Raw genomic sequence first — 26,618 nt, forward strand, 5'->3', positions numbered from 1 at the left:
AGTAACACTCAGTTTCTTTCCTGAGATTAAGAATTCCTCATATCAGTGAGGTCATGTGATACATGTCTTTCTCTGATTGACTTATTTCACTCAGCATAACACCCTCCAGTTCCATCCACGTCGTTGCAAATGGCAAGATCTCATTCCTTTTGATGGCTGCATAATATTCCATTGTGTATATATACCACTTCTTCTTTATCCATTCATCTGTCGATGGGCATCTTGGCTCTTTCCACAGTTTGGCTATGGTGGACATTGCTGCTATAAACATTGGGGTACATGTACCCCTTCGGGTCCCTACATTTGTATCTTTGTGGTAAATACCCAGTAGTGCAATTGCTGGATCGAACGGTAGCTCTAATTTCAACTGTTTGAGGAACCTCCACACTGTTTTCCAGAGGGGTTGCACCAGCTTGCATTCCCACCAACAGTGTAGGAGGGTTCCCCTTTCTCCACATCCCCGCCAACATCTGTCGTTCCCTGACTTGTTAATTTTACCCAGGCTATTTATTAATCACAAGGGGAAACTTCCCTGTCCAGCCCAGCCACCTGTCACCTTCAGGGTCACGGGAGAAGATGACATCATGGGCTCCCACTCTGATGAAGGAGAAGGGCATGGCATCAAATATTTAGCATTCTGGCCCAGCACGTTGAACCTGAATCTAATAACGAGGCCACAATCTGACAAAATCAGACTGCTCAACATTCTACCAAAAAATATGTTGCTAATGAAAACAAAAACAAAAACAGAGGCAAGGGATCTATCCATTCTAGGTAAAAAGAAACAAAAGAGGCATGGAGATTAAATACACTGGTCCTCGATAGGGTCTCAGATGACTGGGACATTTGAGTACAGACTGTTTATTTGATAATATTATTTATCAGTGTTAATTTTCTCAGGTATGACAATGATATTCAAATTATGTAGGAAATATCTTTTTTTTTTTAAAGAAACATTTGGGGATGAAACCTTTGGGGATTAAGGGTTCTAAGGACTTGAATTTACTTTCAAATGATAGATAAATAGATAAGGATAGAGCCAGAGAGAGAGAGAGAGAGAGAGAGAGAGAGTGGGCAAGCAAATGTTGGGGAGATGTTCATATTTGGTGAATTGGGGTCAAAGGTATGTGAATGTTGTTTGTATTTTTTGGTGGGTTTGAAGTTTTTCAAACTTTTGCAGAAAAAAATCCACATAGCAAAACATACCTATCTACAACACTCATTTGGAAAATTTTAAATCTTGTGCTCCAATTGTTTGTGGGTGTTCTACTGTTCTAATGAGATGTTGACTCTTCTCTCTCCTACATTCCACAAGCACCCGATGAGGCAATTCATGGCTTTTCACACAATACATATTCAGTAAGTATCACTTGCATGAGTGCTGTGTACTAATACCTTATACGTTGAATGAATGAATGAGCTTCTCTCCTCCACCCATCCTGGGGCAGTAAAAGGGCTCAGTCTCCATTGCATAAGATAGGGAGTTTTCACCTTTGTGAGTGAGTCATGAAGATCTTGTGGGTCCTTCTAGCATGCAAGCCCCATGTTCAGGATGCTGGACTTCATGACCTTGAAGGCGTCACTGACCTTTATCTATACAAGATGATGGGAATTTTTGTATGGGGGGCTTGTATGAGGGAGCTGCCCAAATAACTTAAAAGTAATGCAATGATAAGGCTTTTATAATAGAGGAGAGATGAGGCACAAAGTTTCAGATGATAAAGTTTTTATGAAGTTATGTCTTAAGGATATAAGCACAAATAATAGAAAGGAAAAGCACATTTAAGTCAGAGGAATCAATTTTTTTCAGAACAATATATTTATTCAAGGTTCAGGAACCTTGAATTTTTTTCTTGTTTTCATTTAACCAGGGAAGCATTGGTTTATTTTATAAAGGGGCTCAGTGATGGTGAGGAGGGACTCTCAACCTTCCCATCAGATCCCAACAAAGTCTTGGGAGTTTCTCAATCTTTTTCTTGAGTACTCCAGAGTTTGTTGCTTTTCTGAACCCCTCCTGGATGGAGATGGAGGCATAGAGCTTCTTCACTGAAGAGTCAGATCGGTAGTAGGGGACTACCCCCCTCCTCTTTGGAGGACGGGGTTTTCTCCAATGGGGTCCTTATGAGTCTTGAATTCTGAGCATCTCCAAGTTGGACTCGAGGCTGACGGGGACTCCTGCTGCTGCTGAGACTCCAGGTGGAAGGGTCAGCACTGCTTCTAGGGGTGCATGGGAAAGCAGGCACCCCACCGATAGTTGAACCCATTATCCGCCAGACCGCCTTCCTCGCTCACCGGCAGAGCAGGCACACCTTGCCAAGGTGAGCGCTATTTCTTCTTGGAGACAATGCAGTTGGTCTCACCTAGTGAGAGGGATGTTGCTGCTATTACATGACCTTGTTGTTGCCCCCTTGTTGCAAAGAAATAAACCCTGGCATCATTGTGCCCAGGAATGTTTGGCTTCTTCCCAGGACCAGCTTCCATTACAAGAGCCTCTTTGCTGGCTGTGAATGGGTTTGTCTTTGTCCTCAGAGAGAAGGACACTGTTATAATGAGGTTGTTTTACCTCCAAATCTTTCCCAGTGATTAGAACAGTGGCAGTGGTTCCCAATTCATATGTTCGTAAGTCATTGGGGGGATATAATAAAATTAGACCATAATATCACACTAAATCCTCTGTATCATGCTTTGTTTTTGTTACTGTTTTTGATTCCGTTTGAATTTTTTGATTTTAGTCTGGGGCGTGGAGAGATTACCCCCTTCTCTCCCAATTTCATGGACCCGTTTGGGAGAGGGGCTGATGGTTGTATTCACAGGGCACACCGTTGTCTCTCTTACCCTGGGTCTCACTGTGTCCCCATGATTGACTTATTTGAATATTTAAATTTTACTTTGTATTCATTTTTGGAATAGGAAATACATTTGCAAGACTCAAAACTCAAAGCAATGTGAAAGTTGCCCATGGAGCTGTCTCCACCCATCCCATCTCCCACCTGCCCTCTCCTGTGATTCTCCACTTGCCCTCCATGTCCGTTCTATGCTCTCTTCTGCCCACTCAGCCCAGAAGCTGCCCTCTGGAGGGCACTGACTGGGCTTCTTGGCCATCAGCCAGGGGGAGATATTGACAGTGGGTCAGACAGAGCGCTGGAGGGAGCCTGGGGGGTATATGCATATACCGTCTTACTCTTCTTCTTAGATAAAAGGCAGCACACTTTTCACTGGACAGTATATCCTGGAGGTATAGCATGTCAGTGCATAAGGAGACTCCTCTTTCTGTTCTCTCTCCTTTTTTTCTTTTTTTCCTTCCCTCCCTTCTTCTCTCCTTTCTCTCTTTCTCTCCTGTTCCAGTCCTGCCTGAATTAATGAAGTTTTTGTTAACACCTGCAGTGTGTACGTCAGGGTGGGGATGGAAGGCAGGTTGCTTGTCCTATGGTGTGGTCCCACTGAGTGGGAGAGGGAATCTGTGGTTGGGTTTGGGTGTCCCCAAATCCACCTTCAGCACTAGGATATTTGGGAGCCAGAGAGAAAAAGAGATCGGGGGAGTGGCAGGGGAGGCTGAGAGATGGGGGCAGGAAGGTGGGGGCAGAGGGTAAAGTGTTTTTGACCAGAGTGGGTCGGCACTTCTGCTTCACCGTTACGAAGCTTCCTGCTCAAACCTTTGGTCTATAAGGTGTGAGCCCTGGGGAGCCCTCAGTTCTGTGACCTCAGTATGTGCGTGTGGTCTAATGAAGGAGCTAAAAAGCAACCTGCACCCATGGGGTCTATCCAATGAAAAAAATGTTTTAGCTCTATTTGACTCAGGTTTTAATTTATTCATGGGGCTGATGGCTTCCCAGCATGTTGTCCATCTGGCATCGCTACCTGGGAGCACTATTTAATCTGAGGAGCTGAAAGCCTTTGACCCCCTTCTACTTCCCATTCCCAGTGGCTGACTTACTTACTCTTATCAAGTAACAGTTACCAGTTCAATGTCCTTTCCAAGAAAGGAAGGAAATAAAATGGTCAGCCTGGAAAAAAGTGGGAGGCTATCACAGAAGAAGGTTTTGGGGGAGAAGTGACAAGGTATAAACAACACAAAAAGAGCTGTGGAAAAGCACTGTTCTCCACTGTGAAGCTCTGCCAACACAAGAACTGTAAGGTCACAAGAGAGGGGAACCCCCTTCTTTTCCCACTGGGGCATCTTTTTCTTTGAGCTTTGTGAGCGTGCAGGAAATCCATCTTGACTTGGAGGTGAGTCGCACAAGCCGTTCCTAATTGCATTTGGAAAGCCAGGCTCTGTCAGGGGCAAAACAGGCACAGGTTTCGGGAGAGAACAGTCTAGAAGGGGATCTTGGGCAGGATCCAACTTCTGAAGGTGACCAGCTTGCCAGCTGCTTCCTTTTCCCCTGGGGTTGGGTGTTTTTCCTCCTGAGGTTGTTTGGAATGATGGCACCTACATCTAGAGCCCTGGTGAACAGGTGCTGGGCATGGCGCTCCTTGCACCAAGTGTCTTGAAACCAGAAAGGAAGAGTAGGAGGCAGAGGTATACTTTTATCATCATCCTTTCTAAACTGCAAGAAATAATTATTGAGGCCTTTTTTAAACACATTAATTCCCCTGTCTGAATAGAGATTGAAATTTGTTAACTGATAATTAATGTCTTTTTTACCTTTTAATTAAAAGTTAACTGCCAGGGGCAAGTGCCAAGGAAAATTCTTGTGCTGTACCCAGTCAGTTAATGCTTCTGTGCTTTCTTGACCCGTGGCCAGTTGGAGGGCCAGGGGATGGCATCTTTTGCAAGTGACAGGTTAGGGACTTAGGGAGCTTGAAATAAAAATTATTTCTTTTATGCAGAATTATGCAAAAGGTAAGGCTGAAATAATTAAAAATGAAAGGCATATCCAAGTCCATAACCCCTTGAGCTACCAACCCCAGCCCTACTTCCTGCTTGCTGGAGAGGAGAGGAAAGCTTTGCTTTGTCTTCCTGAGGATGACTGATGAGTCATCGTGGATAATAGCTTTCTCCAGTACCTTCCATAGTGGAGGACAGCTGGCCACCATGCTCTAAGTCTCCATTGGGATGATACCTCCTTTTTACCCTTCCAGTTGTCATGAGCTGTCGCAGATGGTGTTTAAAATTTCCCCAAAGGATACTTTCTTCCCACCACTGTTTATACCTTAGTTAATGGCACATACTGTGCTCTGTCCAAAGTTGCGGGGGGGCAGGGTAGGGGACACACAATGTTCTTACCTAGAAGTTATTTTTTTATGGCATTTTGCATCCAAGTTTAATTTAAATCCTTGTAGGATTCATATTTACCATTTATTGGCTCTTATGTGCCAAGCACTGTGCTAAAGCCCTGAAATATTTGTTCGAACCCTGTGATATTGCAGATATTCAAGTATTGGACCTATAAAACTGGGCATTTCCTATACGGTTCAACCAAATACCTGATGTCATCTAACCCTTACAAGACATCTAAAGGGGAGGTATCATTTAATTCGCCTTTTGGATGGTGAAGAACCATGGTTTGAGGGAGGTTATGGTATTTGCCTCAGGCCGCGTGGCTGGTAGGCTGGCAGAACCTGTGGTCTTGTTCTAAATAGCTCATACTGTTTTCACCTTGCTCTGGGGCTCGGGGCCCACATCTGTGTGTTTCCAAAAGCTTGGACTAAAATTCAAGGCTTTTCAACAGGATGCAGTGCTGTATGCTGAGGAGGCACTTAAAGGGGGCTGGTTTCGTGTTGCAGTGCCTGGGAAAGGGGGCCTTTGGGCATTTACTGGGTTGAACAAGGGTACTAAGTATCCTGCAAAGTGTGGGGAGGTCCTGAACAATGATCAGTCATTCTACTCCAATGCCAATTGCTTTCTTTTTAGAGACATGGCCCACATGAATGCCAGGTTTCTTCAGACAATAGAATCTGAACCTTCCAAGGTGAGAGTTTCTTTCTGTGTGTAGCTGATAAGCTCTCTGACCAGACCCTTTTTGAGGATGGGCTGGGTCTGCCAGCGTTAGGGCTAGCTCCCGGGGACATGATTCTGTCATATGACCATTTTTCCCAGACATAGTCAAGCCATCCGTGGGTAGGCACCTAGCCAAGCTAGGCTAATTTCTGGGAAATCTGACCACATATACACACAGAAACCCTGGGTGGCAGGAACCACACATGTGAACTTGGGCTTGTGAGTGGTCATCTTCTATTCATAAGTGGCCTTGAGGAGCTGGAAAAGCCAGTTTGTGAAGAAAGAGGGTAGAGGCCAATCATCAATACCTCCCGGTTCCCCAGGGGCCTCTGGGTCCCAAGTCCAGCCTTCCTTGTTGATCATCCACCTTCTTGTCCTTGGGTTCTAGAAGGCAGGCCACTTCCTTACAATCAGTCCTTCTCTTTGGTTTAAGCCAACTGGAAGTGGCTGCTAGTTTTGAAACTGAGATAAGCCTAAGCAGGAGCGGTATCAGCTCTGCCTTTGCATACACATGATAGAACGTGAAAGATGAACCATGCTTCAGACTCCCTCTTTGGAAAATAAAGTTATACTTCATGCAAATGAGAAGATGCTCATCTTAATTTGACTCCACAGGAGGTTAATATTTTTAGAGTAGAAAAACTTAGTTTTCATTGTTCAAGGTGAATTTTCCATAATGAAAAAGGCAAATTACCTGTGAATCTGGCAGCTGTTATTAATTAAACAATTTCCAAAGGAAAATTTCCTTGTTTTCTTACTTAAAGACATTTTTTACCCCCTTGAAATCCTTCCTTGAAATTGGTCTTGTTTTTTGTCTGGAAATTTATCCAGTATTCACCTATTTATTGTGCAGCTAATTTTCATAAAATGGAAATGAATTATAATAATTGAACTTCATTTCAAAGTAAGAACATGGGTACTTTCCCCATCAAATAACTATTGTCTATGAATGCTTTTTATCCTGTGGATTTTTTGTGGGCAATAAGAGCAGCTCTTTTCCTTGTGTTCAGATCATCACGGCTTAAGTATTCTAGCTTAATTATCTTGACGGTTTTATCTTCATCAAAGTCACTGAGCTACTTGGAAATAATAGTTCCAACATCAACTAATAGAATTATGTGTGAAAAAAATCCCATCCTCAGATGCTGAAAGGAACCATGACAGCTGTAGACACCTCTACCACTCTCCTTTTATGTTTATAATTACAAGTATTAGATCCCATCATTATGGAAAAAGAATATACTTCATTTTATTAAAAAAATGGGATGTGCCTGTTACACAATGAGAATCAGATTCTCAGCTCATCAGGCACTTGGGGGAAAGTCTTGCTTTTTTTTTTTTTTGTCTTTTTTTTATTATTATGTTATGTTAATCACCATACATTACATCATTAGTTTTTGACATAGTATTCCATGATTCATTGTTTGTGTATAACACCCAGTGCTCCACGCAGTACTTGCCCTCTTTAATACCCATCACCAGGCTAACCCATCCTTCCACCCCCCTCCCCTCTAGAACCCTCAGTTTGTTTTTCAGAGTCCATAGTCTCTCATGGTTCGTCTCCCCCTCCAATTTCCCCCCCTTCATTCTTCCCCTCCTGCTACCTTCTTTTTTTTTTAAAACATATAATGTATCATTTGTTTCAGAGGTACAGATCTGTGATTCAACAGTCTTGCACAATTCACAGCGCTCACCATAGCACATACCCTCACTTGGGGGAAATTCTTTATCTGAGAATTTCCTGGAATTTTTTTGCTGGAGTCGACTGCCCAGGTGATTCATCAGGGCTCTAGATAACTTCTAATATTTTGGACTGTAATCCAGCTCCTGCAAAGCCCTGGATGCGTCCCAGGCTTCAGTCTGGATTATTTGTGTCTGAACCCACTTCATTCATTTATCTTTGTTCATACCTCAGGGGGCAAGAGGCCGACCTATTGATTAGAGTCAGGATTTCTCATGGTCCAAAGCCTGATGATGGCAGAGTGTGTGTGTGTATGTGTGTGTGTGTGTGTGTGTGTGAGAGAGAGAGAGAGACAGAGAGAGAGAGAGAGAGAGAGAGATACAGAGACAGAGAGACAGAGAGAGACAGAGACAGAAAGACAGAGAGAGAGAGAGAGAAAGTTCAACAGAATAATGATTTCCACAAATATGTCTGTGTCTTAATTCCCAGGACACGTGAATATGTTACCTTGCATGGCAAGAGGGACTTTGCAGATGGGATTAAGTAAAGATTTTGAGGTGGGAAGATTTTCCTGGATTATCCCCATGGGCCCAATGTGATCAACAGGGTCCTCCAGGATCTCACTAAGACAGTTCATGGAGAAGATGGTGTAGCTCATGGAGAAGATGGTGAGGCTCATGGAGATGGTGAGGCTCACAGAGAGGATGGGGAGGCTCATGGAGAGGATGGTGAGTCTCAGGGAGAGGATGAGGCTCGTGGAGATGGTGAGGCTCACAGAGATGATGGGGATGCTCATGGAGTGGATGATGAGTCTCAGGGAGAGGATGGTAAGGCTCATGGAGATAGTAAGGCTCACGGAGAGGATGGTGAGGCTCATGGAGATGCTGAGGCTCATGGAGAAGATGGTGAGGCTTATGGAGAGGATGGTGAAACTCAGGGAGAGGATGGTGAGGCTCAGAGAGAGGTTGGTGATGTTCAGGGCAATGGTGAGGCTCATGGAGAAGATGGTGAGACTTATGGAGAGGATGGTGAGGTTCAGGGAGAGGATGGTGAGGCTCAGGGAGAAGATGGTGAGACTTATGGAGAGGATGGTGAGGTTCAGGGAGATGGGGAGGCTCAGGGAGAGGATGGTAAGGCTCATGGAGAGGATGGTGAGGTTCAGGGAGAGGATGGTGAGGTTCAGGGAGATGGGGAGGCTCAGGGACATGGGGAGGCTCAGGGAGAGGATGGTGCAGCTTGACAAAGATGCTTTCCTTGATTAAACTCTAGTCAGGCCCTCTGAGCCCTCTTTTCAACTAAGCCTCAATCTTGGCTTATAGAAACTACGGCTTCTCAGCACAGATGATTCCACCTCCCAGCCCATACTAAGAGATTTGAACAAACACTAACATAGTTTCTAACAGCTCAAGGCTGTGTCCCTAGGATGATGACTGCACGCCCTTAAGTCCTGTCTGAGAAAGCTCAAGGCTGCCAAAACCTGGTGATGGGCAGATAGGCCTCTGTACCTCCTGCTACAGGATTCTAATCTAATCTAATAGTTATTCTGCAATAATTATTACTGAATGAAATCTATCCTTAGCACTTCTAGCGTCTAGCTTGTTTATCTCTGACAAGCACTCGGGGAAGACAGTGCCCTTCCCTCGGTTGACAGCCCTCAGGCCTTGAGCCCGTCGGAGCTCGCCTGCACCCGAGAGGGACAGGCTCACACCGCTCTTCCGTCTAGCAGCCATCGTCGGAGCTCGCCTGCACCCGAGAGGGACAGACTCACACCGCTCTTCCGTCTAGCAGCCATCGTCGGAGCTCGCCTGCACCCGAGAGGGACAGGCTCACACCGCTCTTCCGTCTAGCAGCCATCGTCGGAGCTCGCCTGCACCCGAGAGGGACAGACTCACACCGCTCTTCCGTCTAGCAGCCATTTTTCCTCAGTCCTTCCTCATGGCAAAAGCTCTCAATCCCTCTGAAGTCTCAAGCCAAAGCCCCTTCACAGATGGATAAGGTGAACAAAACCTAGCCACTGTTAAAGGGAGGCAGGGACTAAGGCAGCCGGGCAAAACCTCCTTCTTGGTCTTGCCTCTGGGTCCAGACTGAGAGAAATTACTCCTTCTTGTCCGCTCTGGGAACTGTACTCCTGTTTTCCTGACTTCCTGAGGTGCGTGACCCCAGTGATATCCTGGTCCGATGCAATAACCACACCAGACATTGGACTGGAAAGGCACAATGCCCGCTAACAGAAGGTGCATTCCCGGCAGCTGTGCCTTGGGTCAGCTCTCACTCAGTCAGCCGGTCCCCGTACCCATGGATTCCCTCCCAGTTAACCTGTTAGTTCAGCGCAGTTTCCATCTGCAAGAATTCTCCATGTGCACTAAGTCAACCAGGGTCTCACAAGATGAAGTTCTTCCTCTTCACACAATGTCCAGAAGTACTTCCCTTCTCTACCTCGAGATGCAACCTGGCCTCCTGACTCCAACGTGCTGACCTAGCTGGCCCTGCCTATCTCCTCTCACCTGAAACATGATTCACCTACTCATAATCTCAGGCCATTTCTATTCCTCAGCTCTGGGCCTCTCCATCTCCCAAAGAATCTCAGCAATTTTTTGGGAGAACTTCAGGGAAACTTCTACTGGCTCCCCCCTTACTCTGTTTTGACTCCACCCTCTCCCAACTCTTCTGGTCCTTGGTTCTCCCATGCCAAACTACAGATGGTGAGTCTCACGGGTCTGCCATGGAGCCACCGTCCCTCCCCACTGCTGGGCTCCTCCCCTCTCCCCGGGGGGTAAATCCCTTTCCTGTAGCTATTCACCTATTCCCTATATCTCTACCACCCACGGCTGGTATTCTCACATGTTTCTGGCTAGCCTTCCAATAGTTCAAATACCTTACGTAGTTCTAGGTATTTTTCCACGGCACTAGAGATCAAAGGATGCCCAGGACCCTGAAGCATTACTAAAGGCCGTACTACTGCAGTTAAGGTGTATATGTTCAGGCAGGACTGGGCAGTGAGCTTGTCCACACTACAGTGTTTTGGGTAAAGATGTTGCAGTAGATAACGTTCTTTTTTTAAAATTTTTTGTTGTTATGTTAATTACCATATATTACATCATCAGTTTTTGATGTAGTGTTCCATGATTCATTGTTTGCGTATAACCCCCAGTGCTCCACGCAGAACGTGCCCTCTTTAATACCCATCACCGGGCTAACCCATCCCCCCACCGCCCTCCCCTCTAGAACCCTCAGTTTGTTTCTCAGAGTCCATCGTCTCTCATGGTTCGTCTCCCCCTCCGATTCCCCCCCCTTCATTTTTCCCCTCCTGCTATCTTCTTCTTCTTCTTTTTTTTTTAACATATAATGTATTATTTGTTTCAGAGGTACAGATCTGTGATTCAACAGTCCTGCACAATTCACAGCGCTCACCATAGCACATACCCTCCCCAATGTCTATCACCCAGCCACCCCATCCCTCCCACCCCCCACCACTCTAGCAACCCTCAGTTTGTTTCCTGAGATTAAGAATTCCTCCTATCAGTGAGGTCATAGGATACATGTCTTTCTCTGATTGACTTATTTCGCTCAGCATAACACCCTCCAGTTCCATCCACATCGTTGCAAATGGCAAGATCTCATTCCTTTTGATGGCTGCATAATATTCCATTGTGTATATATACCACATCTTCTTTATCCATTCATCTGTCGATGGACATCTTGGCTCTTTCCACAGTTTGGCTATTGTGGACATTGCTGCTATAAACAGCGGGGTGCATGTACCCCTTCAGATCCTGTAGATAATATTCTGACTCTTAGATTGTTCAGGTCAAAATAGGGCCACTGAATGGAATGTTATCACCCAAAATGTTTTTGACTTGTAGGTATATGGTTGCAGAAGCTACCTTTTCCCCCTTTTTTTAGGGATAGAGAGGTGGGAGGAGGGGCAGAGGGAGAGAGAATCTCAAGCAGACACCCTGCTGGATGTGGAGCCTGATGCAGGGCTCAATCTCACGACCCTTAGATCATGAACTGAGCTGAAATCAAGAGTCAGATGCTTAACAGACTGAGCTACTCAGGCGCCTCTGTAGAAGATATTTCTCAGAAAGGAGTAAAGGCTTTTTCTGGTCAATTTCTCTACATGATGAAAATGGCCTTGCTTTTTGGGATCCAAGTATATGATGGCATTTATGCATTTTTGAGCTTCATTGACCACAATTTTGCTTTTGTCAAAATATCTCATTTATGAGGCTAGTAACTCAGGCTGCTCTGGTGGAACATTTTGCTTGCTGCCCCCCACCCTCCAGCTGCTTAATTAGGGAATTAAATTTTTCTAAAGACTTTTAGTTCCCGGAGTTTAATTGACTGAGATTTTCCCTAATTTTACAATATTGGTAATAAGTTTTTCAGCATGATTTAGCATTTGGAATTATTTAAAGCAAGCATTCATATTAAATGGAATGAACTTATCACTTTCTGTGCTAATGTTTTATAGCCTTGAAAGAACCAAAATGACATGAAGGTTTTGCAGATTGATTTTAGACATCATTTTCGCTTTCATTTGGAAGGATATTAGCACAATTTCCCAGCTTTCTATTGACACATGAGTTAGGTCCAGATAGTGGTGGCCATATATAAATTCTTCTTTCAATACCCACTTAAATGCTACACAATTTAGCACAGCAGAAGTTACCACTGGGAATATACTGTGGTTGTTTACTTTCTGTCTACCCCTTTCCTCGGCTTCCATCCGAGACACACACACACACACAAACACACACACACACATCCCAAATCTTTGTCCTGTTTGTGCGGCATAACCCCTAGTACAGGGAAGATTCTATCAAGGAGCAGGAAGAACAAGAACAGTGGTATCCGCCATGTTAATACACCCAAGAAGAAACAAACTTTAAAATTTGATCACCATACAAACTTTTTCTTGAGGGAAAAGAATTGGATTGTCTGAATTCAGGGAATTGCAAGTCAATATTGTGGGTAACAACAGCTACATTACCCATTTCTCTGGTATTTTTATTTCCAGATCACTTGGAGATTCTCACGTAGACAGTGAGATGCGAGACTCATTTCCTCCAATACGACCCATGTTGCCTTCTCTGGGGCACTTTCATGATCACAGACTGACACTGATATTTACGAATCCTGCTGGTCCCTTTCGAGCCCCTGGATAGACAGTTCCTTTGATATCAGTGAGTCCAGGCATATTATCATGCATGCTGCTATGCAGTCAAGCACACAAATTTTTAAAGCCAGACTGCTGCATGGTTACTAACTGTGGGACTCAGGGCAAATTACTAACTTCTCTGAACTGCATGTTCTTTGAAAAAATGAGGTTAATAAAATTGCCCATCTTATTCAGTTTTGTGAGAATGAAATGTAATAAGGCACCTACATCAGGGGCTATGCAGGTAGGGTTATCAGGAGGCAGAAGCCACAGATAAAAGTTCATAGAGAAGTTGATAATGAGGTGTAAAGTTGCTGAATGGCTGACCGAAGGGGCAAAAAGCGAACTCTAAAGTGTCACAGAGGTGGCAGTTGAAGGCAGCTACCACCCCTGGGGCTGAGGAAAAAGGAAAGAATTTAGGATTATTAAAATTTAGAAGCTTAAAGGAAGGACCTCAGGGGGCTGATGTTTAGACTTCTGTTGTCTCTGGGGGGAGTGCGGTGAGGCTGATTCTGCAAATGTTGGGAAAACCACAGACTAGATCCAGTCCGGATCCTGCCACCAGTGGAAACAGGGATCAAACAGGAAGGAGCAAGAAGGAAACAGGAAGGAACACACCTGTCCTTCTTCCTTCAGCCTTGCAGAATCCTGACCTACCGTGCTCTCTCTTGGCTGATTCTGGAAGGGAGTGGCTGGCAAACTTGAAATGTGGTTTGCAGAATCTCAGATACAGAATCGTAGACTGGGGATATATGAAAGAGAGGCTACCAATTCCACCATCTCTGCAATTAATTTTCATGAAATGAATGGATCATATTTTCCTGCTTTTTTGGCATGCCTGGTAATTTTCGGATGCCCGACATTATGAATGCCGAATTGTGGGGTGCTAGGTTTTACTGTATTCTTTTAAAGAGTGTTGGATTGCTTTCCTGGCACATAATTAAGCAAGTTGTGGGTCACTTTGAGTCTTTTGAGGCTTGGTGTTAGGCTCCATTGGGCAAGCCAAGAGCAGCCTTTATTCTGGGACTAATTGAACCCTACTCCTAAGGCAGGGCTTCAATCCAATGCCTGTGTATTTCAAGGTCACACCATTTCGGCTGGTGGGAACAGTAATGATTTCCAATTCTGTGGGATCTCCAGGAATTGTCCAGGGGCTCTTTCCCCAGCATTGGGAAGTTTCCTCCACTTTGGCTTCAGAGAGTATTTTTTGCACGGATCAGTATTCCGTCCAAGGCACAGGGGAACACTTTGGGGCTCTCTGACTGCAATAACTTCCTCTCTGCTAGCCAGTCTTGCAAACCTTGGTCTCCCTGGCGCCCCCTGGTGAAAGCAATGTCCTCATCGTGTTTTTCAGACTTTGTGGTATACTCGCTCTAGTCCTCTATCAAAGATAGGACTCTGTCCAAGATGATGTTATGCAATATTCTGTGTCAGTAGATCAGATACTCTTCAAGCCTCCAGACAGTGGTGGTGGAATTGGATAGATAGAGGCCTATGGGCAGCAAAGGAAACTCACACCAGAATATATGCCTATTCCAGTGAAGACAGATTACTGTCCTTTCCAGGGTAGAAGGAGTCTAAAAATTTCAGCTTGCAACCAAAGGGCTGGCTGATCTCTTTGAGGGACAGTGTCATATCAGGGGCTCACACCTTCTGATCCCCCTTCTTTATAAAGAAGGAAGAAGACACACTTGCCAGATCAATGACCACATACCATGTGCCTGAGGCTACGTTAATCTCCTCTGGTAGAGTGGCGTTGACCTCAGCTATTGCATTGGGATGTGGTATTGGTTTTTATGATCACTTTGGCTGAGGTGCGGGCAGTGTCAGAGCTTTTACTTGGCTTTCCCCACAACGAAAGCTCTTACACCACAGGTCACGGATCCATTGTGGAGATTCTGCCAACTGCCAATTATGTCTATTTCCAGGGAACCCACACTGTGTTGTACAGGACTTCATGTGTACTCAGCTTCCTTATACTCTCGCTTGGACAGAGAGGCTGGTGCTTTGAGTTCCCATTTTCCACTTGCACCCTGTACTCAACAGTCCTCTAAATTTTGGGGGGGTTCTCTTTTTTATTGTGCAGTTGCTCAAGAAAATGGTCACGGACCCTTCTGAGGAATAACTGGGAAAATTAATACTACATACTATGGCTATGATGTTGGTGGGTCCTTTTCCCTGGACACCTGGCCCCCTTTTCGGGTGATTGCTTCTGAGTCTGAAACCTGGCTCAGATTGAAAACTGGGCAGGGAATCTTGACTTTTTACTGGGATGCCGGCCCTCAGCCTCTTGATTTCCACCTTCAGTTTCTCGTACAGATTTGTGTAGATCTTCGTGTAGATGTGTTTGTATAGATTTGGGTTTCTCATCCTCAGCACATGTCGCCTCGGATGATTCTTTGTTGTGGGAGACTGTTCATAATACTGCAGGAAATTTAGCAACGACTCTGGTCTCTACATACGAGCTGTCGTAAGACTGTCCCTGACCCAATGTTGAGATACTCACAAATATTTCCTCCCAGTTGTGACACCCCAGAATGTCTGCAGACATTGCCAATGTCCCCTGGGTGGGGGGGGGAATCCCCTTGCTCCCCCTTGGAGAACCACTAGTATGCACTGAGAAAGGCCCTTGTTGGTGCCCCTCCATCCTGCACCTATGGACGTGTGTTCTCTTACTATCAACACAGCGCTCTGTGAGTCAAGCCCAGCGGCTGCCTCAGACCTTCCCGTTCATTTTATTTATTGCACCCACATGTTTTCAACGGTTGACGGCTGCCACTTGGCCGTGCTTGCCACTGCCACTATTATTTCTGGGCCCTAGCATCCCTGTTGCTACCTGGAAGCCTGGTTCTCTATGGGCTTCCCCTGCCACCTGTCCTGGTCTGAGGAAGAGAGAGACCACTGAGCCACCCGGCGATGCAGCAATCCCTCTCACCAACACATTCTTTGTCGCCTTGGCGAAGGCAATGTCCTCACTGCGTATTTTTCCAGGATTATATGGTGTATTCATTCCAGCATGCCCTCCCCTCTGGACCTTTTGATCCCCTCTTCCACTTCTTGCCATAGCGCTTCTGGCATTTCTGCTTCCCTCAGTGTGAACCACCACTTTCTGCAAGGTTCCAAAGCTATCTTAGCAGCTTGTTAGAACTTACATCCCTTGGGGTCTTGCCTGGAACGGTAAGTGTTATATCATAAGATAGTCTTCCCGTACCAACAAACTTTCTCTTGTCCAACTTTACTTTCTGCCCCCACCTGTGGCTTTCTGCTTTGATCCAACACTCAGAACCCAGCCACATATGCATTCCCATCTTGGCTTCTGCCAGTACCCGTTGGCCAAACCCTGCAGCTTCCTTTAGGTTCTTCCCTTACCGGGCTCAACATTTGTGCCAGCTTATAGAGTGATTTAACTCTAGGTATGAGTCTGGCAGTCAGGAGGGGAGGTGGGACAGCTCTGGGATAGGCACGCACTGTCTTGCAAGATGGAAGCCTCTGTATCATCATCAAGTACCAAAAGCACTAGCCTTCAGCAGGGAGGAGGAGGCCAGCACTGTAGGCTTGGAGTGATCAGAGGGATCTGGGCGTTCGAGATATTCACACGCGTCTACCCACGACTCAGGATCTTTTCCCCTCCCAGCCAGGCCCTGACTTTGGCATCGATTAGGAGAACTTGCCTTCTCTGGGGTTTGGCTACACTGTGGTTAGTCTTGGGCCTGTTCCTCAGCTTTTTCTGCTGCAGCCACAAGACATGAGAATTTCTGTATGCTGCTCAAGAGGCCCTGGATTTCACACTTAGTCTTCAGTTCCTGGCTAATCACGCTCAGCCTTGCCTTATTTTGCTCCATGGCCTCGACTTCCCCAGCAACAGCCTTCTCATCCCATTGTCCTTATAAATGTCTTTCCCACCTATTTCCCGAGTGGATCCCTGGGCAGAGGGGGATTCGGGCTATGATTCCGGTAGAACAAATACCTCAGGTGATCCAACAGGAAGCATTAGAGCTGCAAGGGATGACCCCGCAGAGCTGTCCCCTTTTGGACATGGAACTGAGAACTGCATGTGGATGGTCACCCAAATGGCATGATGACTTTGAGCAAGCAGGGCCCTTTGGCCGAGAGCAGCCTCCCCGGGAGAACTGAGTTGAGGGCTGAGTCCATCACCAACACCCAGCACCCTGGGAACGAGCGCTTCTCTCTGCACATGTATCCTTAGTGTCTCTTCCTCTTTTTTATATAAACACCAGCCTTATTGGCGTAGGGCCCCACCCTTAGGACTCCATTGAACTTTAATTACCTCATTAAAGGCCCCATCCCACATATGGTCACATCGGGGGTTGGGGCTTCAAAGTGTGAATTTGGGGGGACACTACTCTGCCTATGATACCAGACCCTTGGGCTGGCTCTGCAGAATCATTGATTTGAAATTTTGGAAGGAGTTGCTGAAGAGTGAATTGGAGGAGTTCACCTGTGTAGGGCGTGACTGCAGGGAAAATAATGGAAAACTCAACAAAGCACCATTCTGAGAGCTGTTGTGGCTGCTGAGAGCAGAGAGCCCTACCAGCGGGCCCCCGACGTGGCCTTCAGCAATGGGCCCGGAATCGAGGCATCGGGGACAGGGCTCTCTGAATGCAAACACCGCTGACCTTTTCATCAAAGAGGGAGCTGCCGAGGGTGACACACGGCTCTGGGAGCTCTCCAGGCAGACCTTATCCCCAGGACAGCCTTGGACCTTTAATTGAGCTAGAAGGGACTGCAGGTTATAAGGTAACCTTTTCATCCACAAACAGCATCAGCTTCCGGTGAGACTGTAGCACTTGACGTTGGAAGTGAGACAAGCCAGGTGACCAGAACCGTGGCAGCTAGATTGGACCTGCCCGTGTCTGTCTCCTGCACCATCCCCTCTTCTCTCCTAGCGCCTGGTGACTTTTTACAGAAAACATGACCTCACAGAGGGCCAAGGTGGGGTGGAAATTGCATATGGAAACACAAGTTGTTTCAGGAGAGTGTGAGACATGGAGGGGGAGGGATGGAGGGAGAAGGAGACAGAATGCTCAGGGATAACGAGTTTTCGATACCTCTGAGAAATAGTAAACTGTACACACCTGTTATGCAGAGTGCCCAGTTAATGGTGATGGAAGAGATGAGGAAACATGCATGTGGGACAGGAATGACGAGGCGGGGGGGCAGAATAACAGCTGTAAATATTATTTGCTAAAACCTTGGGAAGCCACAGCCTAATATTTCTGTTAATCTATTTTTCCTTTAAAAAGTCAACAAAACACAGTCATCGAAGTTTAAAACAGGTCCATTTATATATCTATTACTGTTTTAAAAAGCTGGCTTAAAATCTGACAGCATAGAGATTGTTGAAATATCCTCTTTTTCCATTATTTATTTATTCTTTATAAATTTGCTTTTTTTAAAAAAGATTTTTATTTATTTGAGAGAGAGGAAGAGATAGCGAAAGAGATAGTAAGAGAGAGCACATGAGTGGGGAGGAGAGAGAGAAGCAGGCTCCCAGCTGAGCAAGGAGCCTGAGGTGGGGCTCGATCCCAGGACCCTGGCATCGTGATCTGAGCCAAAGGCAGACACTTAACTGACTGAGTCACCCAGGTGCCCCTCTTTTCTCATTTTTAAAAGAGAAAATTCTTATATGTTGGCTCTGCAAAGTGAACCTTTTAATTTTATAGAAAAGAAAAGAGTTTATATAGCAGGCTCCACACTCAGTGGCCGGTAGAAAGCTTACTTATTTGGAAGTGGTTTTGAGAGCTAACTCGGTGCTCACGTGGGCATTGCGAGAGAGAAACAGGATGGAATAGCCTTACCCTAACCCTGGCTTAAAGTCCAGGAGGGGAGAGACAAGACTTGTGCAAGTGAGCACACACCTGAATCAGTCACTTGAACAAACAGATGCTTCTGGGAGAGGTCAGTAGAATTATGCTGCATTTCTCTATCTGTAGATATAACCAGAGTGGCTTCCTGGCTCTGGGCCATGTGACATCCAGAGGTTGGCAGAGGGTTAGAATCTGTCAAGGGGATTAAAATTGAAGGCAGTAGGAAGCAAGGCGGGGGGAGCAAAGGCAGGAGCTTACTGGGTCCACCTTTTGGTGGGGGGAATGCTAAGCCTTTGGGGTGGGGGCTGCATAGACACCCAGGGACTGTAGGGGGCTTCTTTTGGGGGGCAGTGAAGGCAGAAGGGAGGGAGGGGTCTAGCCACTGACACTGGGCCATGGTGCCTCCATCCTAGGAGGATGACCACATCCTCCCTTGGTCCAAGCCTTCCATGTTCAAGGATGAGGCCTGTGCTGTGCCTGCACATGGCAGCTCACAGAGCGGTAGAGAAGCGAAGGTGGGAAAATGAAGCAAGAAATTACACATAAATGATGCGCTTGGTCTAAAAGTCTGATGAAAAGCCCCAGGTCATCAGTACATAGTGGCCTTATTTATAGGGCTAATCTATTTTTCTATTTATAACCCTATAGGGTTATAAATAACCCTAAAGGAGGATTTTGAAAGATTACTTGGTTCAAGTCTGCACCTTCAGGCAGGATCACACTCCCAAGAAGATGAAAATAATCTATCCATATTATGTATATATATTTATATATAATTATATATAAATATATATAATATATATTTATAAATATATATTATATATATTTACAAATATATATAAAAATATATATATAATAAATTATAGAACTCCATGTCTATATTTTAATTCAGCAAGGTTGAAGTATTCCCCAAGATCTAATATATGAAGCTATAGATCTAATTCTCCTGAAGTTCTTTCAAAATTTATTTCTCGGCTCAATATATGTGTTGTATATATTTTTGCTTAGGTTGGCAGATGCAAGATTTTACTATTTCTATATCACCAATGGAGATGAGACACTGAGGAATGGAGAAGCTTTGCCAAGGTCTCTTGGAAAACCATTGCTCATGTCAAGGACTCAAGTTCTAAGCTTCTGGTTCATGACTCCATCTTCCATGTAATATAGTGTTTGGTTATATGGGTCATATAATAGGGCCACATGGATTCTAAAAGGCAGGAGAGAACAGGCAGGAGGCAGGAAGGAACCTGGAAAGTTTGGAAGGAGTGAGTGAGGTGTGCGGGTATACGTGTGCACGTGTGTTTCATCACCGTTTCAAGCAATGATTCTCAAACTTGACTGTTTATCAGAACCACCTGGAAAGGTTTAAAGACCATCCACTTACTGTCCTTGTCCCTTGGGATTCCAAGATGAGGTCCAGGGAGTCTTTGCAACCCTTGGTCCGATGGCTGGTCTTGTGGCGGCACCACTCCCCCAAGATGATGGCTGGGGCTGGGAGCTGTAGTCCAAAGGCCCACCTGCTGGGGAATGATGGAAGGAGCACTCCGTGCCTGAGTGCCCATGTAGCTGACCCCCGAGCAGACCTGGAACCAGGACTGTGTGGCGTGCACCCCTGAATGCATCCTGTGTAACCCACGGGTGCTGATTTCCCACAGCTGCTCAGTTCTCTCTCTGTGGCCACACTCACCTTTGCTTTGTGTTTGAGACAGACAGCTCCCCAACTCCTTAATAGGAGATAACAGTGTTACAAAAGGTATCCTGGGGAAATTAACAGGGTTAAGTTGCGTGCCACATGGCAAATGCCAATCAAATTCGCCTTAAGATGCATCTGTGCTTCCCCTCAAAGTCTTCTTTGGCACTTGTTATGGCATCTGTAATAGTTTGCTGGGGTCGCCATACCTAAGTGCCACCGGCTAGTTTCAACGATAGAAATTTATTTTCTCTCAGTTCTGGAGGCTGGAAGCTGGAAGACCAAGGGTTGGTTTCTCCTTGGCTTGTAGATGACCATCTTCTTCCTGTGTGTTCACAGGGTGCTCCTTCTGCAATGGGTCTGTGTCCTGATCTATTTTTCTTATATGGACGCCAGTCCTATTGGACTAGGGTCCACCCGTATGACCTCATTTTAGCTTATGTACCTCATTTTAGTTTACGTACCTCTTTTAAGACCTCACCTCTAAATACAGTCACCTTCTGAGGTACTGGGAATTAGAACCTCAATATGTGAATTTTGGAGGGGACTCAACTCTGCCAATATCATCTATCTTCTATTCTATAGCCTTTATGACCCCCTGATTTGTTCTAAACAATTGCGCACTCTATGCAGCAAAGCCTCAGCCCAGCCTGGACACCCATTCTGGCCTGTTCCCTGGAAACTCCAGCAACCATTGACTGCTCCTCAAACCCCCTGCTGTTGCAGATTGATATGCGCGTCTATGTCATGAGAAAATTCATGTCTGCACCACAACCAGGCCAACAGAGCACGGCTGGTTCTCTGTATATCCTCTATTTGTCCCCTTTGCCCGAGCATAGCCTACAAAACCACATGTGGAACCCTGTCTGGGTTGTCTCTGGGAGGTATCAGTCTCCACCTCCAAGCGCTGGGTGCTCAAATCCCAGGCAGGCTTTCACTGGGGAAGGTGGAAGATGTGGTTCTGCTCTTCACGGAGGGAAGCGAACACTGCTCCCCTTCCTCTGGTCGGCTGTGCCTCTCGGCAGACCCGTCCTCCTCTGTCTCCCACTCCTCACCACCTGGGGAACCCCAAAGGCATCCTGGCTAGGCCCTCCCACGTGTGAATTTGGGGACAGGGAGGGGACGGGGGAGTGAGAAGATGCTGTCAGGGTGTGCTAACAGGCAGATCTTTGTTTGCAAAAGCTTTGTGTGGTTGGGGTATGTGAATATGTGTATACACATATATATAGAGAGAGTTATTATAATGAATACACATATCCTCCCATTGAAAGGGACCTTTCTCTAGACACATTCCCATGGAAAGCGGCTATAAATTAAGAAGATTGGTCCCCATGAGCCGTAGGAGTCTTGTGCTACTTGCTGCTTCGTGTTTGTGTTCCTCACGTGCATGCCACAGAGACAGGCTCTGGGCCAGGGCTCTGGGCCCGGGCCTCCGCGGGCAGTCTGTAGCGGCTGGTACCCATCTGGGGATGTGTGGCCTTCTACTCACTGAGGTGGACCCGAGAAGGGAGTTGACAGGAGGGGCCACCATAGCAATGGCAGGTAGGAGTTAATGGCGGGAATCAGAGATGGACCCGAGCTTAGTGTTGGTCCGTCCCGCAGCTGTCGGTCCACTGAGTCTCCCCCTGTGGGGGATGGATGAGGCCCTCCCGGGGCGGGGGGGGGGGCATCTGAATAACAACGACCTACTTTCTCATGTACTTACCCACATGAGCTACTAGGTAGCTGTCACTTGGATATGCTTATGTCTCCGGTGGGTCCTTTGAGGAGTTACTAGTCATCGTTTGGAGTATCTGCTCTGACAGAGCCTCACTGTTCTCCAGCCGAGGCTCCTGTTTGAACCTGAGCCCAAGGTGAAGCTGGCAAGTTGCAGGAGGGTGACCTGACCAACCTCGGGCCGAGGAGACGGGCAGCGACACGCACCTCGTGCTCTGCTTCAGCCACGATCCCTGCTGTGAAAGTCAAGACTTCACTTGGATGCTCCTCAGGGTCTCCTGAGTCCAGGCACAAGGAGGGAACCTCTTTACCGAGAGGCTGCGGGCTGCAACAATGAAGCCATCAGTAGGGTCCACGGTCCTGCCCACATCCTCTTCCCAATGCTGGCGAGGTTCTGACAACCCCCCCAGATAGGGCTGGGGACCTTCTCCGTCATCACAGCGTGACTCTCCAACCCATGTCCCAGAGCTGCTATGACCTCCCACCAAGAGAGGATGTGCCCGGGGTACAAGCATCCTGGCAGAGTTGGGGGTGGGGCGGGGGACAGTGGAAAACCTTCCCCCAAAAGGCTGAGGTTTGTGCCCTGAAAAACAGGGGAGGCTGCCGCTCCTGGAGGAGAGCATGGGCTGCTGTTTCCAGACCTGGCCTTCCTTCGAAAAACAAACCTTTCCACTGACATTGAAAACGTATTTTCCATGAATCTAAGTCCTATACCCTTGAATTAATAAACAATGGCAAGCCTGTGATGATCTTTGTATGTGATGACTTTGACCTTTAAAACAAAAACAAAAACAAACAAACAAACAAAAAAAAACAACTAGCTGTTCCTTCTCTCCCTGGCGGAATTTGGAGCAGAGACCTCGCTGGCTTCCCTCTTCGTTCCACTAGGTGGCCCCTCGTGCTCTCAGATGTCTGCAGGGAGTGCAGACAGGTGAACGGATCTCATTGGCTTACAGGAGGCATGATGCCACCGGGCAGCCCTTTTTAAGAGAAAAGCCAGGACCGGTGGAAGAGCGACCCCTCAGCAGCGTCCTGGGTGCTGAGCACAGTGCCGAGCACAGGGACCCCGGAGCTGCGGTGTTAGAACAACATGAGTGAGGTGAGTGGTGCTGTAACTTGCAGGGGGAGACTTGGGGTTGAGAAGGGACGGGGCCACAGTTGGTCTCGGAAAATGTGAAGGGTTTCCGAGGGGCGATGGAACACAGATCAGCCCTGTGACTCTCTGCTTTGAGGGCTGACACTATTGACATCTTGGTTGGTACGGCAGGTGCAGACCCCGGTCAAGTTTGCAACTTTTGAAAATTTGCCTTAGAAAGAGAAAGGGATTCATTGTGTGCTTCTGATTTCATTGTGACTTTGGAAAGTGCTTTGGGTGTGAGACCTCCCGACAGAAAGCCGATGGTCTTGGCGTCTCCGGAGGTTTGTGTGGTTTCCCGCTTGTCCTCACGTGTTTGCTTTGGGGGATACCTTGCGGAATGTTGGCAGGCAGGCCATCTGGTGACAGTCAGGCTTGAGAGAGAAGCAGGGGAAGGATTTCACGGCACAGCCGTGTGGAGGCACAAACTCTATCTGCAGTTAATCAGAGCACCAGTAAAAGAGGCAGATCGCCCGGTGACAAATCTGCCTGTGGGGATGGGGCTGGAAGATAGGGCAGACCCGGACAGAAGACCAGCTACAATGTTCCGTTGCAAGTCCCGTCTCTGAGTGTGTTTCTATAGAAGAGATTTTGTTGGGGCAAACTGATAGCTCATTTTATTTTAGGAAGATCATGTTCTCTTTCTTTCTTTTAAATGAAGCAGGTTTGAGGGTGTACAAACTGCCCCCTAATTCAGCTCAATAACCGAGACAAGTCCATTGTCACGTCCTTTGGGTCGGCACTTAAATAATTACTTTTAAAGACCTTTTATATTCTCTATCCTTTTTTTTTTTGACAGCTGGGTGATCCTTTTTTTGGAAGTCCAGAGTAAAATTAACTCCAGAAGGAAGAGGCACCTTCACTACGTTTCTCTCTCTGATGGGTGACTTTTGATATAAACATGACAGGAAGAAGGTGGGGGTGAAGCATATACGGTTTAGGAACGGGGTTTGGGACGGAGTGAGGACAGGGGCGTGTGGGAGGAAGACGGGAGGCTCGGAGCCTTCCTGCCACGGATCCAGCTGGGAGCTCCAGTAACACCAGGGCGCTTCACTTTCGCCTGTTCTTAGCCCCCAGCTCCGCGTCTAGCGCTCCACTCCTGTTACCTCATTTGCCTTCCCAAATCCTGTGAGGGAGGTGCTAGTATTATTCCCAATTGACAGATGGGGACACTGAGGCACAGAGAAGTTCAAGGTCACCTGGTTCCACATCAGAGGCGAGTGAAGGGCGGGACTCAGGCTTTGTGGCTGGCGGCTGGCCGCCGGGGTGGATCTCGGGGTCCAGAGAGCCTTTGGAGCTCTCTGAGCACTGGGTGCCACCGAAGGAAGGGGAGAAAGAGGAGCTGGGGCCTGAAGCAGAGAAAGGGCAAGGAGGACCTGGCCTCCGGGTCCCTAGGCTTTTTGCTGGACTCCATGAGATTTCAGAGGCTTCTACCTTGTGTCAGCTCACCCTGCTCCCAACGAGAAGTGATGGCTGGGGAGAGGGGGTCTGTAAATATAGAGATTAACAGTTTCAGAGAGGAGGAGTCAGAAAACAGTAGAGCAACTGGGGGCCCTTCCTCCGTAGTTCGCTGCTCTGGGTTCTTCTGGAGTGTTGGTGCTCCTGCTGGCTCTCACCCCATCTTTAGCTGGGGCTGGTGGCCAGCATCATACAGGTGAGCTTTCTAGAATGCCTCAGCCGTGTTCACCTAACTGTGGGTCCCCAGGGAGAGAGCAAACGTCCCAGAGCTCAGCCCATGATTAGGGTCACAACCTCGTTTCTGCTGAATGTGAAATTAGGGCAGCTCTGCGGTCGCGCCCTGCCCCCCCCCCCCCCCCCCCCCCCCGCCTCCCCATTCCCTCAGACATGGTAGCAGGCCGCTGCAAAAGCTTCCATTAATGTTGATAAAATCCTGCAGGAGGCACATCGGCCTTTGCTCCAACCACACCCCTTCCAGCCCCCTCCTCCGCCTTTCTCCCCGCCTGTCCCCCCTGCGCCCAGCCCCCCTTCAGCCGCATGCAGGGCTAGTCCTCTGGCCACCAGCTGGGTGGCCAGCTCTCTGGCTGGTCTCCAAGTTTCCGGGCGTGTGTCCCTCAGAGAGTGGGAATTTGTCCTTTCACTAAAACTTAAATCTGCTTAAAACATTTAATAAAGTCGAACAGAAGCTCCTTTCTGGGTAGAGCACTGAACCTCTCCCCACCCCAAAGCTTTTCCTTAGTTGGATGAATTACATGTGGCTTCTTGTTTTAATAGCTCTCAGGCAGGGATGGATTTCAGATGATCGTTTACTTACTCATGTAACTAAGTACTGCGGAGGGCCAAAGCAACGGATTTTGTCAGGCTTTCCTCTGACTTTAGGATATTTTTGAGTCTGGTGGGCAAGTAGTGCCTGCTCCTTTCGGCAGGCTTTGGGGCCCGCTGCAGAAATCCCCGAGCTCACAGCTGCTCCCTTGGGCTGCACTGGAGCTGGGCCGGGGGGAGAGGCCCCCAGAGGGTCAAGCGCTCCCTGGGTGGGCCCTGCTCCTCCAGCTCTTCTAGCTTTTAGGGGGAAGGCGGTGATGGGTGGAGACTTGGGGACTGAGCTGGCTTTCAACTTGTGACTCGACGATACAGTGTCATCTCTATCCCCGGTGACAAGGCTTTTTGCGGGAATGGTGATTGAAAAGAGCAGCTCAAGTATAGTGAAGAAAGTCAAGTCCAAATTTAGGGCACCGAGAGAGTGGAGGTGGTTTGTGGGGGTGTCCAATTTACATTTCGGGATTAAAGTATGTGAGATGGACCTGGAGATAATTTAGTAGGAATCAAAATGCAGGTTAAGGTGCATTCGTTGGATCAGAAATCCCAACCACCAAGGCTGAAGTTTACAAAGTGCTTCTCTTCTCTCTTCCACTAGAGCCCCGCACGGGAGAAGAAAAAGACTCCCCTTGTTGAGCCACCAAATATGAGTCCCACGAACAATGACAGTCAGTCCCATTTTCTCATGCAGGTGTGAGTTTTTAAGTTGCTCTTCAAAAGAACTTATTTAGGAGAGCCAGGAGCAAAATTTTAACGCGATAAAGGCACACATTTGGAGAACCAATTTAAAAAATGACACATACCATCATCTTATTTGAGAGGGGGTAGGGGGAGCTCCCGTTGCATAATGCGTTGGTTGGCAGTTATTAATTAGACCTGAGACCCCTTTGAGAAAGTGTCTTCCTGTCACCGCTCTTTTCTTGCACCGGCTTGGATGGGATGTTGCAACTCGGCGCCAGGGTTACGAGCTTTCTTTCATCCAGACACTGCCCACAAAAGGACTGTGCCCATCAGAGGCATGGTGGGAACACACTGAGGACATTTAAGGGCAAATTTTTGGACCCACATGCCTGTCCTTAGCACAGCATCAGAAGCTGCTGGCTACACATTAAATCTCTAAAGAAGGAAGAGAACAGTGAACAACATTGTCTGGAGAGAGATTTGCAAGGGGAGGGTAAGCTCACTTAAGCCT

The 26,618-nt window shown here is 47.1% G+C and overlaps 1 protein-coding gene across 1 annotated transcript in view; it reads left to right on the forward strand.

The window, feature by feature from the left end:
- Positions 1–22,987: 22,987 nt before the first annotated feature.
- Positions 22,988–26,618, forward strand: part of PCP4 (Purkinje cell protein 4) — a 52,857-nt gene continuing 49,226 nt past the window's right edge. The window contains exon 1 of the mRNA XM_027586292.1: positions 22,988–23,116. Within this exon, the coding sequence (XP_027442093.1) occupies positions 23,108–23,116 (9 nt within the window). The 5' untranslated portion in view covers positions 22,988–23,107. The remainder of the gene's footprint in view (positions 23,117–26,618) is intronic.

This window comes from Zalophus californianus, chromosome 1, assembly GCF_009762305.2.
Source record: "Zalophus californianus isolate mZalCal1 chromosome 1, mZalCal1.pri.v2, whole genome shotgun sequence".
NCBI lineage: Eukaryota > Metazoa > Chordata > Mammalia > Carnivora > Otariidae > Zalophus > Zalophus californianus.